Here is an 18,019-nt window from a genome sequence, read left to right as displayed (position 1 = left end):
CTTTCCCGAGGTCATAGTGAAACTTACATTGTTGTCTGGATGGAGGTAAAAGTAAATAATGGAAAAAATACTCTGTGATTAAAACGTAAAAATTGAATGATGCAGACACAGGTGTTCAAGGCATGGAACATCCAGCATTCCATCCAGTAAATGAAATGGGGTGTTTTTTTTCAAGTAGTATCCCAGTAGATTTGCCGTGTTCTAGTGATAGACACCTTTCAATTCAATTTAATTCTATATTGCAGTGCATGTTGGCTTACAAAGGAAATATGTTAAAATAAGTAGAGGCTGTCTCAGGTTACTCTGAAGCATGTTTGTTTTCAAATAGCTAAATGTTTGACTTGTTAAGCTCTTGAAATATTAACAGGAATATGTGTGGAATTTACATGCCTAGAAAAGGATCAGCAGTCATCCTGAAAAACCTAACAGATTAATTTCTCAGTTTAACTTTGCTGTCTCCAAACATTGTTCTGTGTGTTTTGTTCACCTGAACGACTTAACAATGAGCATTTAACTTCTTTACGACATCAAATGATATTAGTGGTTTTATTTAGCAGAAGGAACCCCGCATATAAAAGCCTATGATGAAGAGAGTGTAGCCTCTCTGAGTACAACACAAGATGAGACGCAAGACAGTTTCCAGATGAACAACGGGACACCAAATTCCAGTTATATCCTACAAGGTGGCTACATGTTGGCTGCATCCTACTGGCCAAAGGCAAGTTTAGAAATACTACTTGGAAAACCATAGTTGTAGGAGAAGGTGGACTGTGACATTAGCATTCAATTAAATATGTTAAAACCATACCACTGAGTTATGGGGAGATTCTGGAAAAAAAACATAATTTTGTTCATGGTAAAATACAGTAAAAATACGACAAAACATTTTATACATCAGTTGTATAGCTGTATGTGTAAAAGAGAATGTTCACATAGGAAACGAAACTTTAAAGGAAGCATATTTAAGATGAAGATGAGATAATTTGTCCGGTATTTGGATGATCTTAAGTCTGGGAGAGGAATTGTTTAGACTAGTTCATAAAAACGTAAAAAAAAAAAAGAAGAAACAGAACAAGAAATCAGTTAGGAAAGTGTTTCTGCTATTTAGTTTAGTAGTAGTAGGACTCCTTCAGCTACACTGCAAAATCCTAAGTCATATTAAAGTATGGGCTGGCTGCAGCACTGGTGTAATACAACTTTTAACTATACGATTCCGCATGTGAATTAGTGAAATTCCGAAGTATGCTTTGAAAAGATAATAACGCTAAGTGAGTGGAAATTAATCTTGTTTGAAATAAATACTGAATATTTTTCAGCTCCTTAGTCATATCTGAATTTCTATGGCTGACATAGCTTGGAAGACCACAGAGCAGTTTCTTAAACTTTTAATTACTAGCTTAACTAAGAAGATGAAGAAAAAATTGCTGGGATGCCTGTTCACTACATAAACTTCAACTGTGATATATTTTTGGATAGGTTTCTTTCCTGAGGAAGGTCTGAAAAGGAAGGCAGCACAGGAGACACAGTGATGAAACAGGGAAAATAAACGTAGGATCTGACCTTCAGGAGCTTTTAGTTGTTACGTCTGCTCCTGGAAGATGCATTTAAGCCTAAACACTACTTTTCATAATTTCTGAATGTTCGTTTTTGGGAAGGGGAGCATAACTTTCGTGTCACAGGTGCTTCGCAGATAGTGAAAAATTCCATTCAAAGTGTATAAAATCAGACTTTTTTTTAAATACGGGGTGGGGGAGGTGTCTTGAACCTGGCAAAAAATGTTTGCTTACAGAACAGGTAATTTAAACATTCATATTTTTTATTTGACAAATAACTGCACTCTGAAATTATCAGAAAACCTGGTAGTTTCCAGAGTCTACGTGTACTTAGCTGAGTTTACTGGGACTCGAGATCTATGTATTCTGCAGGTGTGTGAAGTCAAGTCTGTGTTTGGTGTCTAAAGAATGGAACAGTGGTTTCAAAAGCTAAAGTGAGACATGAACAAAAGTCTGTAGATTTAGTTTTATAAGTGCTGTCTGCCAGATACGTTACAGTGTGCTGCTCACAGGTTCAGACCCTGCTACCAAGGAGTGAAAGCCAGACCTACAAACGCTATGGTAGTTAAATTATCTCATTGATTTTTAAAGGGAAGATACGGTGTTTCAAGCATTTCAGGCCCCAGACCCTGTATAGATAAGAGAGATTGCATGTTTGTTTACAGCTGGTGAAATTGAGTACAGAGGTGGCTTTCACAAACTTCTATAGGGCATCGGTACAAATACAGGAACTGAGAAATCTTCTAAGTCCAAGCGCAGTGATTAAAAATGCTGTTGTATCTCTTCTTTTTAGAATTAGAAGATAATACATAGATGTAATGTGTACAGTGTTGGTAAACATTACTGTTACGAAAATATTTTCTCTGTTATTTAGGATCGAGTCATGATTAATCGACTTGACAGTATTTGTCAGACAGTGTTGAAAGGTAAATGGCCTTCAGCAAGAAGGAGCTATGACAGCAATACGGTGGCATCTTTCTACACAACCAAACTTCTGGATAGCCCAGGTGCAGCTGCAGATTACAGCGAGCCCAGTGTACCAACACCCCCTCTTGCAGGTGTTAAAGAAGAATATGATCAATCACCACAGATGTCAAAGGTGAAGAAGCATGTACGAGAAAAGGAGTTTACAGTGAAAATCAATGACGTATGTTTATTTTTATTGCCCTAGGACCTGATTGCGATTGCGGTGTGCGGCATGCTTTACCTGCAAGTGGCTGCCTGCTTTCACTGTCACTTCCTTCACACACTTGTTTGTGGGTATTTGGGTCTGCTGCTTCTGGGCATTGAGTGTTTGGGTTTTGGGGTTTTTTGTTTGGGTGTTTTTTATTTGCATAAGCCACTGGAAGGAATCATTGTTATTTCTCTCTGAATTGAAATTTTGGCATTCTGGTGCTTCCTCAGACAGCCTGTTTTATGCCGTTTCTTAGAAATCTGGTTAGTAAAGACAGGTATTTGTTGTTTTCCTTTTTTTTTTTTTTTTAAACGTTTCAGCATGTCTGATCCAGCAAGCACTTCATTATTTCATGGCCTTTTAGAGGGTTATAGGTAAATTTCCTAGTTCAAATGCAGGCTAGAAGCTTCAAACATTTTTCTTAGCTTTAGTTTGAGACCTGTTTGTAGCACATACAAATGTATGAAAATTTCCTCTTGTAATTGGGTTTGGCATTTCTTTAGGACCGGATTAGGGAGCTGGACAGCTGTTCAGTGTCAAGTTTATATTCATAGAAGCAATTCCATGCAATTTCTGTTCAGATTTGGTTTTTACATGGAGGAGAAGCAAGACTTGTTTTAAGGTCTAATACAATGTTTTCATTCTTCCTGAACTCTTCTGGAGTAACTGTTTGTATTTGAGAATCCTGATTATGAAGTAGTCATTTCTGCTTCAGAAGAGACACTTCTAACCCTGGCATTTATTTAACAGGAAGGTGGTTTGAAATTGACTTTTCAGAAGCAGGGACTGTCTCAGAAAAGGCCATTTGAAAGTGAGGAAGGTGCACTGGGGCAGCAGCAATACCTGGCTCGGCTACGTGAACTCCAGAATGCTTCAGAAACCAGTCTTGTCAACTTCCCAAAATCACTTCCCAAATCAGGTACATAAAATGTCAGAGGGCCTAAGGGTTAGTATTAAATCTTATCTTCTGGGTTCTTCTTTTGATCTCCATGTATAGGCAGTGGAGAGAGATTTTTGCAATGTTATTTGTTCTAAACTGCAGTCTGGAGGAATTCTCTCCAGTGTGTTAGGGAAATGGAGCACCTAAGTTGAGGCATGAGTTTGGACGCATGAATACTCTCTCGCGGTGTCAGTTACTGTAATGTTCATTTATTAGAAGGATCCCATTATACATCATAAACACCCCCACAAGAAGATTTCCGTAATCATAAAGTGCATCACTCTACACTGACAGTAATCAGTTTCTATCTCAGAGCTTACTGTAGCTAGTTTGTAAGTAAAGATGAAGAGTTCCATATTAGTGCCTGTGTCAGCTTGCACTACTTATATTCTTCCCTGCGTCTCATAAAGAAATAGTGGAGGACAATAGCCTAGAACCAATTTCTTGGCTATAAGCCAAAACTTACAGCTTATTTTCATAAAAAATAATATTGGGTGTACACTGCCAAAAAGGAGCGTAAAGTAAGCAGTTAGAATTTGGATTAAAATACTTGAAATTGTTAGAATTGGGTGCTAGATTTAGGCCAGCTTCTGATGAAATGACTGCATTTCATTGAGATTGCATACATACATGGATGAGAACATTTCCTTTAAAAAAAAATGCTACCCTTCACTTGCATTTTGTACTTTATTGTTCTTTTGCAACATACCGTTAAGGTCTTGTTATAAATATTTATTTAGGGATGTGTGCCTCTGTGTGTGTGATGTCAGCAGTTTTTAACAACTCTCCTTTTCCTGTACAGATTTTTTGGAGGGGGTCGGGGACAGTAGTAGGAAACCTTCATAGTAGAGTGGCTTTTCAGAGACTGATACTAGTAGTGTTTTAAACAACCATAAAACAATAGGCAATTTCTGTTAGATATTACATGTATGCACTTGCACTAGGTCAAGTAATTTTCTTTCCTTTTTTTAATTCAGACATGTTTCTTGTTACAAACAGCTCAAGTGTCTGACATAAATTTCATTGCATCATTAATTAGGTACTTCCAGTCACTTAACAGCCTGTGCCAATGGAGTCATAGTTGACAGTCAGCCTGCAGTCAAAAAGAGAAGAGGAAGAAGGAAGAATGTGGAGGGAGTTGATGTCCTCTTTATGAATAGAAATAAACAGCCTAATCATGTAAGTAAACTTGATTTTTGTATCCAAAAATAAGGTCAAAGTTACTGTTAATCCGTTAACTGAGCATCACCAGCTCTCAACGTAGAAGAAAATCTTCATTTCTCAAAACTGTTAGGTTTGGGTTTTTTGTTTTTTTGAAGTTTTTCACTGACAGTTTATGACTATACAAATGAGAACTGGTAGAGCTTTACCAAATGTTAGATATATACAATATTAATAACTATTTTTCAACAGTAAGTTTGATTCTAGTTTTGATGAACTGTAATTAACAGTATGTTATTAAAACCTTGATATTTGACCTAGCAACACTTTCTGACATGCTCTCCTGTAACATCTGTTACAGGACCTGATTGTACAGTGACTTAAAGGAGCTATCTGTGGCATGAGTAGTCTCGTTGAGTCCTTGGGTGTGTGCATAATGATCTGCAGGACTCTGGCCTTCATTGTATCATGCATGAAATAATTGTGATGCTTTGTTTTCTATGGAGAACTTAGTCAAATGTTTTTCATTTCTCCAGGTTAATCCAGGTATTAACTCCTGTCAAGTTGCTGCAGGAATAAACCCAGCACTCACTTACACGCAGTCCCAAGGCATGCTTGATGCAGAGAGTCCAGTCCCTGTTATTAACCTAAAAGACGGAACAAGGCTTGCAGGTGATGATGCACCCAAAAGAAAAGATTTAGAAAGGTGGCTTAAAGAACATCCTGGATATGTTGAAGACTCAGGAGCCTGTATTCCTGTGAGTATTCCTTTCAGCTCTCCTTCAGCTAAATAGTAAAACATTTCTCATAAAATATATTTGGATCTGTATTCTGTGTTAATGGAATTACTCCTTCAGAGTTAGCTAAGGTAGGAAAACTCATATTACCATGATGCTGCTGATAGGAGCTGAAAGCAGTATATTTAGTGATGTGCAGGAGGATTAAAGACATTACTGAGGGATGTATCTCATACCTACATTACAGTGCTATGGTAGTGATGTTTGTGTAGGTATGATGTTCTCATATTACCTCTGAATTTGGGATTTGTTAACACTGAATAGAATGTAAGAAAATCATATGTATGATATCTGGAATAACAACCTTACTTGTCCATAAAGATGTTATAATACAAAACAGTAGCAACATTCCTGACAGTTAAAGCACTGTTGAAAACTGAAAAATTACTAAAACAAAGCAATGGCTAGAGGCATCAGAGAGGATTTTCTGCTGTTTACTTGGCTGCTTATTATATGATTGTGATTAGTAAATTAGTATTGTTATTAAAATATTTCTGAAGTCAGAGATGGTGTCAAGTGAATGCCTGACTCAAGAGAATGCACAGATATCTTACATTTTAAAAACAATTCTATGGGAAAGGTAATTGACTTTTTAATTCCTTTATAACAGAGGATGCAGCTGCACGATGGGAGGCCCAAACAAAAAAGACACCGTTGTCGAAACCCTAATAAACTGGATGTTAATAGTTTGACTGGTGAAGAACGTGTTCAGCTTATAAATAGAAGAAACGCAAGAAAGGTATTTATAACACTATTCCCATTCTGATGTTCCCTAACTAAAAAGTTACCTGAAGAACTCTATATGCTACACTTGCTAAAATACTGTGCAAAATGAAAGGTTACTGTTTTAAGGTTTTGGCACAGAGCAAGAAAGTCAATAACAATCTTCTAGTAAACGTTTTGCAACTATGCAAATATGTAAGATACGGTTAGAAACTTACCTTGTGGTTTATGTTCAGATAGAATTGATCACTCAATATATTATGGTATTTGTGTCAATGACTAATACAGAGGCATGGCCACTGAAATACGTGTTTGTCTGATCAAAGGAGAAACCTCCTCATCAGTTAAAAATTTTGTGTATATCTTCTCATTACTACTTACACGCTATTGACATTATATTGGTAGTGCATCATGCATAGAAACGTGTCCACTGGAATTACTTAAATCCTGTGTACTGGATTATTTTGCTTTTTCTTTTTTCAATTATCTCTGGCATTTGACCTTTATGGTGCACCAGTAGATATCCGTTGCAAATCACATTGCTAGGTTAAACAGTAGTGTATTACAGGGGAACAAAAATAGAAGGGGCATTCTTGTATAAAATCCCAACAGCGGAAGATGGGAGACCAGGTGTTGAAATTAAGTTTTTGGACAGGTGATCAAAGTTTGGGAAAGGCATAATGCATTTGAACAGGCTTTGGGGAAGGCTAAAAGGCGATACTCAAGAAATGCATGCAGAACATTACTGTTGTTTATTGAACAAATTTGGACACATGTGTGGGGATGGTGTCTTTGAATGTCAATGTAGTACCAGAGCAGCAGTCCACGTGTGAGTCTGTGAGGTATTGTGTCAATGTATGGAGTATCTTCTTTTATGATACTGCTAGCGTTTCTTTTCGTTAGAGAGCAGTTGCAAGGAAAGCAGGCAATTTTTTTATGCTCTATACTAAGGTCAGAAGCTTGGTGCATCTGTATAGAAGAGTGATGCAGAGCTTGAGAGTCTTTAATCTCTTCAGTGCGTTGAGACAGCAGCTCTAAAGAGGAAACTGTATGGTTGCTAGTCTCTTGAAAAACAGACCCTTGGCTGCTCTACAGTAAGCCGTGCCCTGAGGAATCCTTTCGAAGTTGATGATCGAGGAGTGAGAGATTTGATCTGCGCTTGCTGTAAAAGCCTGTGTATTCATGATGGCTTCTGTAATAAATTTCCACACCATAGTTGAGGCTCTGTTCTGTTACTTTATTAACCTCAGTTTTCCCATTTATAACGTGTCCCCAACTTCTCTGTATCACCAAACTCATTTTGTCTTGTTTTCTTTTTTAATTCAGTTATACATTTAGTAGCAGGGGGTGAAGAGACCAAAAGTAGCCTAGAAATGTGAGTTTAAGTTGCAGTTTATAAAGTTGAGCAGAAGCTGGAATTCTTTTGCCTTTCTTCCCTCTACCATTTCTTCTTTCTTTCTGGATATGAACAATACTTCTGATTAATTTGAAAGCTTACTTTCCTGCTTATATGATTTTATTAAGGCACGCTGCCTAGCAGTCTTAACTTGGCCTTTTTCACATGAAAAAAATATAAGAAATAATTTCACAAGAGAAACAGAGCCTCTTCATGGAAGTATTTTTAGAAGTAGACTGAGATGATAGGATGGGACTGAGTTAGTGCATAAAGGACAAGTTTAACAGGATTGTAGTTACAAGCTTCTTGGTAGTACTTGGACTGCTATTTTTCTCTATTTGTGTGGCTGCTCTTCCATTCACTGCATGTCTAAATAAACTCTGATATTAAACTTTACTAGGAACATTGAACATTGAAGTTGCAAAATATGAGTTTAATACATGAGCTTGAGTTTAGTAGATTTAGAACAAATCAAGAGTATCTCACATACACCACCAGGAACCAGTCAAAAGCTATATCCTACTCATTGATAATTTACTATGAGACTTTATTTGTATTGTTTTATACAAAAGGCAGAAATGAAACCAGGTACGAAATGTTGCCTTTTTCTTACGAAATGAGAAGTATTTCCTGACTTCTGTCTTCTGCTTCTTAGGTGGGGGGTGCGTTTGCTCCTCCTCTGAAGGATTTGTGCAGGTTCTTGAAAGAAAATCCAGAGTATGGAGTGGCTCCTGAATGGGGCGAAGTTGTAAAACAATCTGTGAGTATTTGCAGAATAAGATGACTGTGACATGAAATGTATCTTACGAACAAACAAGGCAACAGGGGAAAAAAAAAAAAAGGCATGCCAAAAGGCATGCTTTTCATTTCTGGTATTATATTAAATGCGGAATGTGAGCCCATGTTAGCTTTTTTCCTGCTAGCTCTGTTTCCTGAACTGGTTTGCTGGCACAGCTGTGAGTAGGAGGGAGGGAGAGTGGCTGGCAACCCCAAATTAGAAATTTGGTTGAAGGTACTGTAATACTGTGACTTTTTTCATCTCATAAATGTAGCCTTGAAGATTTTAAGAAAGGTATTAGCCCACGGAACACTTATTCTTCAAGTTACAGTTAGGAAGATAAATACAATTTTAAATATTTATTTCACTTTTTAGTTGATATACTTCAAGTGTGCACCTTTAAGGAGGTTTTGTTTTTAGCTAAAAACTAGTGTTGAGATTCTAGTGGAGGGAACAAGGTTAATACAAGTAGGAGTATGTCTGCACTACAGCTTCAGTATTGGCCATGTATTCCTACTGAAAGGATTACCAAAAAAGTTAGTGATAAAAGTAGTATGTTCCGTGGTAGTCCTGAGCCAGCTTCTTACTAGTAGCAAGATGCATTCAGTGAGTTTGAGGTTTTGTTTTGTTTGAGGTTCGTACTTGGTTAAATTTTAAAAGAAATTTTTTTGGTGGACTTAGTCCACAGTTCCAACAAAACAGCAGGAACGCATTTTCATTACGGGAACTTTAATATAGCTGATGGCTTTTTCCTTTTAAGTGTCATTGGTTCAAGTATAGTGTGTGGTTATGAGTCCATTCCCCATTTGCCTTGAACATAAGGACATACATTGAACTTGAAAAGTTGTGTTTGTGTAGTAAAGAATGGTTTCTGGGTAACGCAGTTACTCTTCCATTCCATGTGTCTAACAGAAGTGAAGATGGTTTTCTCAATATTCTTGTGAAGCCTGTTTCCTCACCTACTAGGACTTGTCAGAAGTGTATTATATTTACGCTACACCTTCAGCCTAATCTTTCTGTGAAATTCTAAATGCTGGTCTCTCCAGTACCCTGGTGGGACATTCTGGTAGAAAAATAGGTAACTAGGAGCAGGATTACACTGCAGTGAACAAGGTATGAGTAATAGCAGAATTACTTGTAGAATTTAGTAGTGATCCACAGGACAGAAGAACAGAGCATGAGTTCTGAGTTCCTCTAGTTGTATTGGTGTATTTTAAATTAGAGATATTTTCTGGGCAAAAAAAGGCTGTTGTAGTACGGAGGTGAGTAATAGTTGATCTTACAATTGCCGTTTTTAAGAGGAATTTTCAAGACAATATATTTCAAAGAGGTTAATATTAGTGTCCATCGTGATTCTTTCTTCATTAGGAGGTCTTAGAGGTGAAGTAATACTGTACAAGCTCTAAAAAGAAGTGCTCTGAATTTCATTCTTAAGTTTATGGATGAGGTGAAATATGAGGATGTTTAACAGACACTAGCAATAGTAAAAAGGGCTCGGAGATTGGTCTGTGTGCAGTCACACATTTATATTTAACTTCAAATCGAGTAACTAATTTTTTTAATTGAACTGTCAAGTGATGGAAATGTAATGCAGCAAAGCAATGCTGTTCTCGATCGTAAATTGAGATTGCTCCTATAATTAGCTATATTTGGCTTGATCTGCAAACACACATCTGAGGGTGAGTTAGGAGAGAGTCTGAGAAGATACCTGTGTAGACCTCACTGTGGAAATGGGCCTTGAGATGTTTGAGATGTGATAGCACAGTCACCACAAATCCCAGCGAGCTGTCTGAGGATCAAGCTGCTGTGCTAACATACCAGAATAACCTTTGACACCGTTATTGTTATGCTTGGGACTCTTGTTTGCTTTTGCTTTTTCATCTTTAAGCTCTCAAAATACTAAAAATACCCAATGTGTCTCTTGCAGGGATTTCTTCCAGAAGGTATGTTTGACCGCATTCTCACTGGACCCGTTGTGCGGGAAGAAGTAAGCCGGAGAGGAAGACGCCCCAAAAGTGAGATTGCTAAGGCAACAGCAGCTGCAGCAGCTGCCACGGCTGCAAGCGTATCAGTTAACCCTCTGCTAGCTAACGGATTGCTTCCGGGAGTGGATCTGCCGAGTCTTCAGGCCTTACAACAAAACCTGCAAAACCTGCAGTCGCTGCAGGTAACAGCAGGATTAATGGGAATGCCAGCTGGCTTAACTACTGGAGGAGAAGCTAAGAACGTGGCTGCCATGTTCCCCATGCTGCTGTCAGGGATGGCTGGATTACCAAACTTGCTGGGCATGGGAGGACTTCTAACAAAGTCTACAGAATCTATTTCAGAGGAAAAAAAGGGAAGCGATTCAAAGGAGGCAGATATAAAGAAAGAAAGGACAGAAGACCAAAATACGGATACTGGTGGTGAAAACTCTGTTTCAAGTTCTCCGTCAACATCCTCTGCTGCTGCAGCTGCCAATCCTCTCTCTCTTAACCCATTACTTTTGTCCAACATACTTTACCCAGGGATGCTTCTCACTCCAGGCCTTAATCTTCATATCCCAGCTTTGTCTCAGTCTAATGTTTTTGATGTACAGAACAGTGAAAGCAATGACACAGGCTCAGCCAAGCCCACAGAAGAAAAGGAGGAAAATTGTAGGGTTAGAGATCAGGAAGACAAAGGGGGAACAGAGCCAAGCTCTCACAATGAAAACAGCACAGATGAGGGTTCAGAGAAAGCAGATGCTTCATCTGGATCTGATAGTACATCGTCTTCATCTGAGGATTCAGATTCTAGCAATGAAGACTGACCCCAGACTCTGCACTTAAATTATAAACTGATTTTGAATTTATTCTTTAATTATTTCATTGTAAATAACCCAGTGTTGAGTGCATCAATGATTTACTGACCGAACATTTCAGTATTTGTTTAGAAGTGCAAACTGCTTTCAGAGACGTTTTGCATGTAATATTTCTTGAAGTTCATAAGTTTCTGAACTTGTATGTACTATCAAATACACAATGGTGTAAAATTACAACAAAGGCATTATAATTTTGTTGGGGGGTTAATTTTATGAAAATAATGCTCAAGTAAGAGCTGTATATTTAATATATTTGCAGTGAACACAGAATACTTTATGCATATTATTGATTTAATTTGAATATAGTTTTACAGCCTCCTTGACACTTATAATTTACAGATCAAAACTCAGCAATAATTTGGGCAGCTAATGAATGTCATGAAAGCTGTAGAATCTACATCACCATCCATTGCTTTAATTACATGAAAATGCTCTAGTGTTGTGATGCACTGCTGTTTCCAATTCAGGTACAAGTGTGTTTAAAAGAAGATAAATTTTTCCCAATCAGCCAATTAAACTGGCTACCTGTTACCTCAGCTGAGTTAGTTTAGGAAGTTTACATTGGTTTCTATTACTTGTTTTCAGGTTTTGTTTTGTTTTCTAAAGACATCCTGTATATCATGTTAAAATCTGAGTTACCTGAGATATGACTGTTGGGGTTTTTTTCCCCCCCCTTACTACAACTGTTCCCTTTGACAGCAGTAAGGGGAAATTAAAGCAAAAACTGTCTTATCTCATGCTACTTGGCACCATGTAGATCTATTTAGTTTACACCTTGCAAAGTTTTGGGCTCCCTCCGCAGAATTAGAAGTCCCAAAATGAGGAGTAGTTTCCCCAAGACTCAGAAAAGGCAAACTGTCATAAAGTGCCACTGAAAAGACCTTTCAACACTGCATAATTCATGTAAAAATTGTTTGTTTGCTTTGTTTGTGTAGATTTCTATTTGTGTTTTATGTCATAAAACCTCCTGGAATTACCAGTTAATAATGGTAAATAAAGTATAGATAGTTTTGAACTCCTTTTGAGTTTAAACTTTTCTGCAGATTTAAATCTGACTAAATATTAAATATTACCCAAAATCATTATTGGGATATCACTTCATATATTATGCTGAGTTACCCACTAAAGAAAAAGCACTTTGAATAGTAAGGAAGACAAATTATTCATAGGAACCACAGTAACAGGGCATAAGGCATCTGTTCAAGTCCAAATCCTTAGAACCCTTTACTATATAAAATCTGTCTAATATTTGATGTGTGATATGATTCCTCCTTCTTAAGCTGCTATTACTCTGACACAGCCGAGGCCCAGATTCACATTTACAGAAGTTCTGAACTGACCAAGACTTCAGTTGACCTTGGTTACATCGTTTGCGGTCCAAGAATAGGCAAGTGTTAAGAGAAGATAGATACAGGTACTAGTAGAAGTCATTGAAAAAGCTTTACAAAGGGATAAATTTAAAAATAAAAAACAAAAACTGTATATTTTGATATAGTTCTGTTGCTTGCTTGTACAGTAAAACAACTGTGTTGTTTTTTATCAAGAACTTTACCAATGAAATAGAAGTTTCTATGTGCAAAATAACTAGCCCCATCATTAGAAGCAGTATTACATGTGATTACACAATTACACAAATACCATTTGGATTGTGCTGGTTATGTATTTTCCCAAATAGTATTCTGATTTTTGGCCCTTCATGCAGTGTCTTAGCAATAGTGAAAATTAAAAACTGCCAAGAGAAGGGGGTAGCAATTCTTCATCATGAGGAAAAAAAAAAAGTAAAAGTATTTCATATTTAATATTTTGCCCTTTGTAATATAGCACTTTTATTTAACGAGGATGCATCTATGAAATAGCCAAAGTTTTGCAAACAGTTATTAACTTAGTTGCTGATGGAGTATGTCAACGATACCATCACTTCCCACCCTTACCCCACAAAACAAATCCGAAATCTTGTGGCTAAAACCTAATTTATATCAGATTTATGAAATAAAGTATTTTCCTAATGATGGTCAAGTGAGTTTGGTTACCATTCTAGTGATTCTTTCTGTGTAATAAGGCAATTACAGTTTCAAGTAATGAAGGCTGGTGTAGACTTGAACATAATATATTGGGTTTATTTTTAATCAGTTTGAACCAGAAGGGGAAAAATGTCCCACTATCAGCTAAACTATATGCAAATACGGTTGTATAAAGTTAAGGGTTATAAGGAAACCTCAGTAGAATTACACTAATACTGAAGTTAAAATTAAAAGGATATCCAAGGTGATGATAAAGTGTGTGTTGGTAGTTACTAAAAGAACCTTAGCTGTTATTGCCTTGTATTTCTATCCCTTGTTTCAGGCTTCATGACCCAAGTCTTAGTCCAGTTTTTTTTTGGACATTTGCAATATTTGCCAGTTGTGTTCTGTGTAGTCTGAATTTGCTTTCTGTAGTTGAACAAGCGTCTTAAAAAGTCATTTGTAATTTATTGAATTACTTTCTATGATGTTCTATAGAGCAAATGGAAGTTTAATTATTTTTTATTAAACATATTCTTTGACTACCCATGATGTCGGCCTCAATATGTGAAAATAATGCTCTCTGTGTAAGGATTAAACACGTATCTTTCAGCAGCAAAAGTTAAGTTTCAGTGTCAAGCTCTAAAACTGAAATTATTCTTAGGACCTTAAAAAACTCTAAACAATTCAAGGCAAGGATGTAAATTCACTCCCACCACCCCCCACCCCCCCCCGCAAAGACCGTGCTTTACTGTCGTATAATTTTCCCTGTAATTCTGTTGTCTTACAAACAAAGTAAGCTGTTGTTCCAGCCCTTCAGTAGTTATGGTTAAAAACAAGTATACAGTATAGGTTCTGGTCCAGAAGGTGACTTGATTTGAAATAATGATGCATATCGTCTTCTAGCATAAGCGTGCTGGCAGTGGAGTACCTTCTGAATCTTTCTTTTTAAAACTCTGCATTACTTTGTACATGTTTACTAAATCTTTCAATTATGTACACGGCACTTACTATTGCCATTTTTCATATATTTCATACAGGGCACGGATATTTCTCCTGAAGGCGAGTTGTCTCCTGGTTGTCAGGTGCCTTCTTGTTTAAACCTGTCGTTGCACTTGATTCAGTGGTATCCTTCTTATTTATTCCGGTCTGAATTCTGTCTTCAGATCATGATCAACCTTTCTGAGCTTCTGCTTTCTCAAATGTGTACACAGGTGATACAAATGCACATACGTGTTATCAGCTCTCTTCTCCATGTTCTTGCCTGTTTCTTTTTTCCTTGGAGGTTCTGCAGAATCCCTAATAGTATTTTCTGGAATATATTTTAGCAGGTCTATTGAAAAACTCTCACAGATTTTAAAAAAGGAAAAAAAAAAGGGGGGGGGGGAAGTAATGTCTTGTAATTTTACAATCCGATCCTTGTAGCCTGTAAATCAAAACATAACTAGATCTATTTTTCAATGAAACTCCCTTCAAGGAATAGATGATCAGATTTCTTTTAAGAATTCCCAAGCTAGCTGGCATTAATCAGAATCTAGCACTTATCTACTTAAAAGGAGAAGGACATTTTCAAATTAGCCATATTAAGGCTATGATTTTTATTTTTTAACACTGCCTCCTTTCAGGCTGTCTTGCACCAGCAAGGAAGGAAAGTGTCATTGACAAGATCCAGCCGAAAGGTTACTCCGAACAATTAGGACTTTTTTTTTTCCCCCCACCTCTTGTCTGCTTCAATTGTGAACAAGACCTAAGAGTGCAAAATTGCTGGTATTCCAGGTAAAGTCTCGTGCCTAACCCTTTTACTGTCTCTTCTGCGTATAAGGGATCCTGGCTGGTTTGGGAACTTCTTGGGATCCTAATGTTAGATACGGTATCATTGTCTTCACCAGTGCTCGCCAAAACTGACAGCACGTCCTCAAGCTGTTTTCTGTTCTCAGAAGAGAACAGCTTTGACTTGGGAACTACTGTGTCGGCTCCTCTGCTTCACACTGTTTGGTCTCTGTTCAGCTTCTCGAAGCAGGTGGTAGGAGCTTGGCTTTTTGCTCCTGTAAACACAACTTCTAACTCCTGGTCCCGAAACAGGGTAAGTGTACACTGCTTCATTTTTTAATGCAGCAGCAATTCTAATCTGAATAAACTGTTTTGGTTTTTTTTTTTTCCTTTTTAGTTTTATGCTTCTCAGAGTCATGAGATGAAGAAAACTCCTTTCCAAAAGGCAGCTGAAATCTTCATGCAATCATTGGTCTTCATCAACTGAGGCTTAAGGTAAAATACCAAATGTTGGAAGATTCTGATAAAGTTATGCACATTGACAAAATAGCATCAGAAGTATCAGGAGACTGGCTGTGTTGGAAGCGTCCCAGGGAGAATACAGGAAGAAAGACTTCTGTAGTGTGTTTTTCTCCTTACACAAGTACTTCCAAGAATGTGTCATCTTGGGCTTTCTGTAATAGGAGATCAGACTTTGCCTCCCAGACTTTGTCTGGGAGGCCACCTTATTTCCCTGCAAGTGGACAACATTAACCACCACTTGTCATAGTCAATCTTCAGTACTTGGGGTCAGTGTAGTCACGGCCTGTGCTATGACTGTGCACATTTTGTTTGGCCTCAAGATTTGCTACCTGTTCCTTGTATTTTGCAAGGAAACTACAGTTTATTATCCAAAGTCACCTGGATAGAAAGAATTCGAGGCCATTTGCCATATTTTTGTGCAACCCTATTTTGAAAAGTTTCACTAGTTGTTCTGTGAGCTGCAAAGGGTAGCTGTGTCTCTGGAGTGCCACGTGCCTGACAAGCTTTCCTTGCCACGGCTGCATTCCCCAGTGTGACATGAGCCGGAGTGGGGCACAAAAAAAATACATATGCCTGAAGCCCTTTGATGCTCTAGGTACCATGTGTAATTCATACAGAAGTACATTCCGTAGCATGCTCATGAGCTAAGCGGTTGAAACTTCAAAAGAGTGAAAAACGTGTTTTATTGTAGGGTAGCCTGGCAGCTGTCAAGGGCCCAGACCGAGAGGATGTATGTGGTATCCCGGTTAGAGTTTTGCATTGGTGGTAACACTAGTGGCTGTAACTTACTCTTACAGTATTGGTAGATACAATATGGAATCCAGTCATGGAAATTATTCAAGTAACTAACAGGCCAAATGAGGCTGTCTATTTCAGTGTTCATGTTGATCATTGCTGTTGTCTCAAAATTCTTGCTTCTTTGTAAGGAGAAAAAAGGGGGGAGAGGTAAAGTGGAGGAACCAGTGAAGTTAAGTCCTCAGGTATGAGATTTCAGTGTGTCTATTTAGAATCTAAAATGGTTCTTGTTTTAAGCTTTCAGTAGACCATTACATGAAAAATTACCTTTTTTAAGTCTCCTATACAAGAGCAGTCAAGTCTGGATACATGGAAACACAGGGAAGTATGCAGGTGTAATCACAGCATAACTATCTCTACCTTTAACCTAGGCTTTATTAGTCTTTCAATACTGTGGCGTTTTGATACTTTTTTTATCCAAACTATTTTGAAGAGTAAATTAATGTTTCTCAGTAGAAGGTAGAGTACTGTAATAAATTACTCTGCTTTCTGCTTTCACAAATGCTGTAAATCTTGCTTAACAGAAAAGCCCTACAGTATTATATGCAGACTTCTGGGTGGCAGAGAGCTTCCCATCAATGCCCTATATACTTAGAAGCATCTGCTGCCTCACTGCAAAGTTCACATCTTCTCTGTGTTAAAAAAAGAGATGTAAGACATTAGCAACAGTCTAACATTAGTTTTTAATGTTGCAGTGAAATGTGCAAGACCCCCAAGTTGTCCTGTCAGGCTGGGGGGCTGCAGGCTTGGGGGGACCCTGCCGCCAGCATCATCTTCCAGCGCCAGCTCTGGCTTTCTGCCGCCATCTGCTGCTCTCGCTGATGGCTAAAAACGCATACTCATGCTCTGGAAATTACCTCGGGATAAACTAACCATCTTTTCTTGACATTTCCTTTCTTCCCCTGAAACTTTCATTGTTGTTAGCTTTGAAATATTAGTAGTACAAAAGCAAACATACATGGTCAATAAACCTCTTCTAATGAAGTACAGTCTGTTTTAGTGATCTCTTAATTCACATGTATCTGCTGTAGGACTGATAGCGCCTTAAGGCTTATTTTTGAGACTCTGCTTGGTAAGGCCTTCTCAGCTTCTCGCTGTCTCTTTCCAGCGTGTTGCTGTTGATCCTTTGAAAACTGCACTCATATGATTCACTTCCAGTTACTGGGACAGCCATTTAAAAGTTTTTACTCAAAAGTGATTCAAGTTTTAAGTGAATCTTTGTTATTTTGTGGCCTCGTTTTGAAGCTGGGGGCGAGGGGTTCCTTCATAAGGGTCTAAAACTTTGCAAATGTACTTGTATTAATGTCGTTTCTACTTTGTCGTGTAAATGCTCTGCACAACTGCCTGTAACAGAACCCGACTTCGTTGTCTTCTGGTTTTATTTAGTGGTCTCTTACGCGAGTTAGTGATGTTTTTGATGTGCTCGTGAAGATTTCAGGGGCTCGAAATGTGACTAATTTGTGCAAATTCTACAGTAACAGCAGTGTCGGCACTCATCATTTACGGAATGTAGGCCCAGCCCCTGCCCCTGGGCGCGAGCCCTCCGCCCTCTCATTCCTCCGCCCCAT

The 18,019-nt window shown here is 38.0% G+C and overlaps 1 protein-coding gene across 1 annotated transcript in view; it reads left to right on the top strand.

The window, feature by feature from the left end:
- The window catches only part of CHD9 (chromodomain helicase DNA binding protein 9), a 56,078-nt gene extending 43,448 nt beyond the window's left edge, over positions 1–12,630 (top strand). The window contains exons 31-38 of the mRNA XM_010296736.1: positions 558–718; positions 2,428–2,700; positions 3,478–3,646; positions 4,707–4,846; positions 5,365–5,586; positions 6,236–6,364; positions 8,400–8,504; positions 10,450–12,630. Coding sequence (XP_010295038.1) covers positions 558–718; positions 2,428–2,700; positions 3,478–3,646; positions 4,707–4,846; positions 5,365–5,586; positions 6,236–6,364; positions 8,400–8,504; positions 10,450–11,313 — 2,063 coding nt within the window. The 3' untranslated portion in view covers positions 11,314–12,630. The remainder of the gene's footprint in view (positions 1–557; positions 719–2,427; positions 2,701–3,477; positions 3,647–4,706; positions 4,847–5,364; positions 5,587–6,235; positions 6,365–8,399; positions 8,505–10,449) is intronic.
- Positions 12,631–18,019: the final 5,389 nt, after the last annotated feature.

The sequence above is a fragment of the Phaethon lepturus genome, unplaced genomic scaffold (assembly GCF_000687285.1).
Source record: "Phaethon lepturus isolate BGI_N335 unplaced genomic scaffold, ASM68728v1 scaffold9511, whole genome shotgun sequence".
Lineage (NCBI taxonomy): Eukaryota > Metazoa > Chordata > Aves > Phaethontiformes > Phaethontidae > Phaethon > Phaethon lepturus.
Note: the sequence above shows the minus strand (reverse complement) of the source record. Positions and strands in the feature narration are given on the sequence as shown.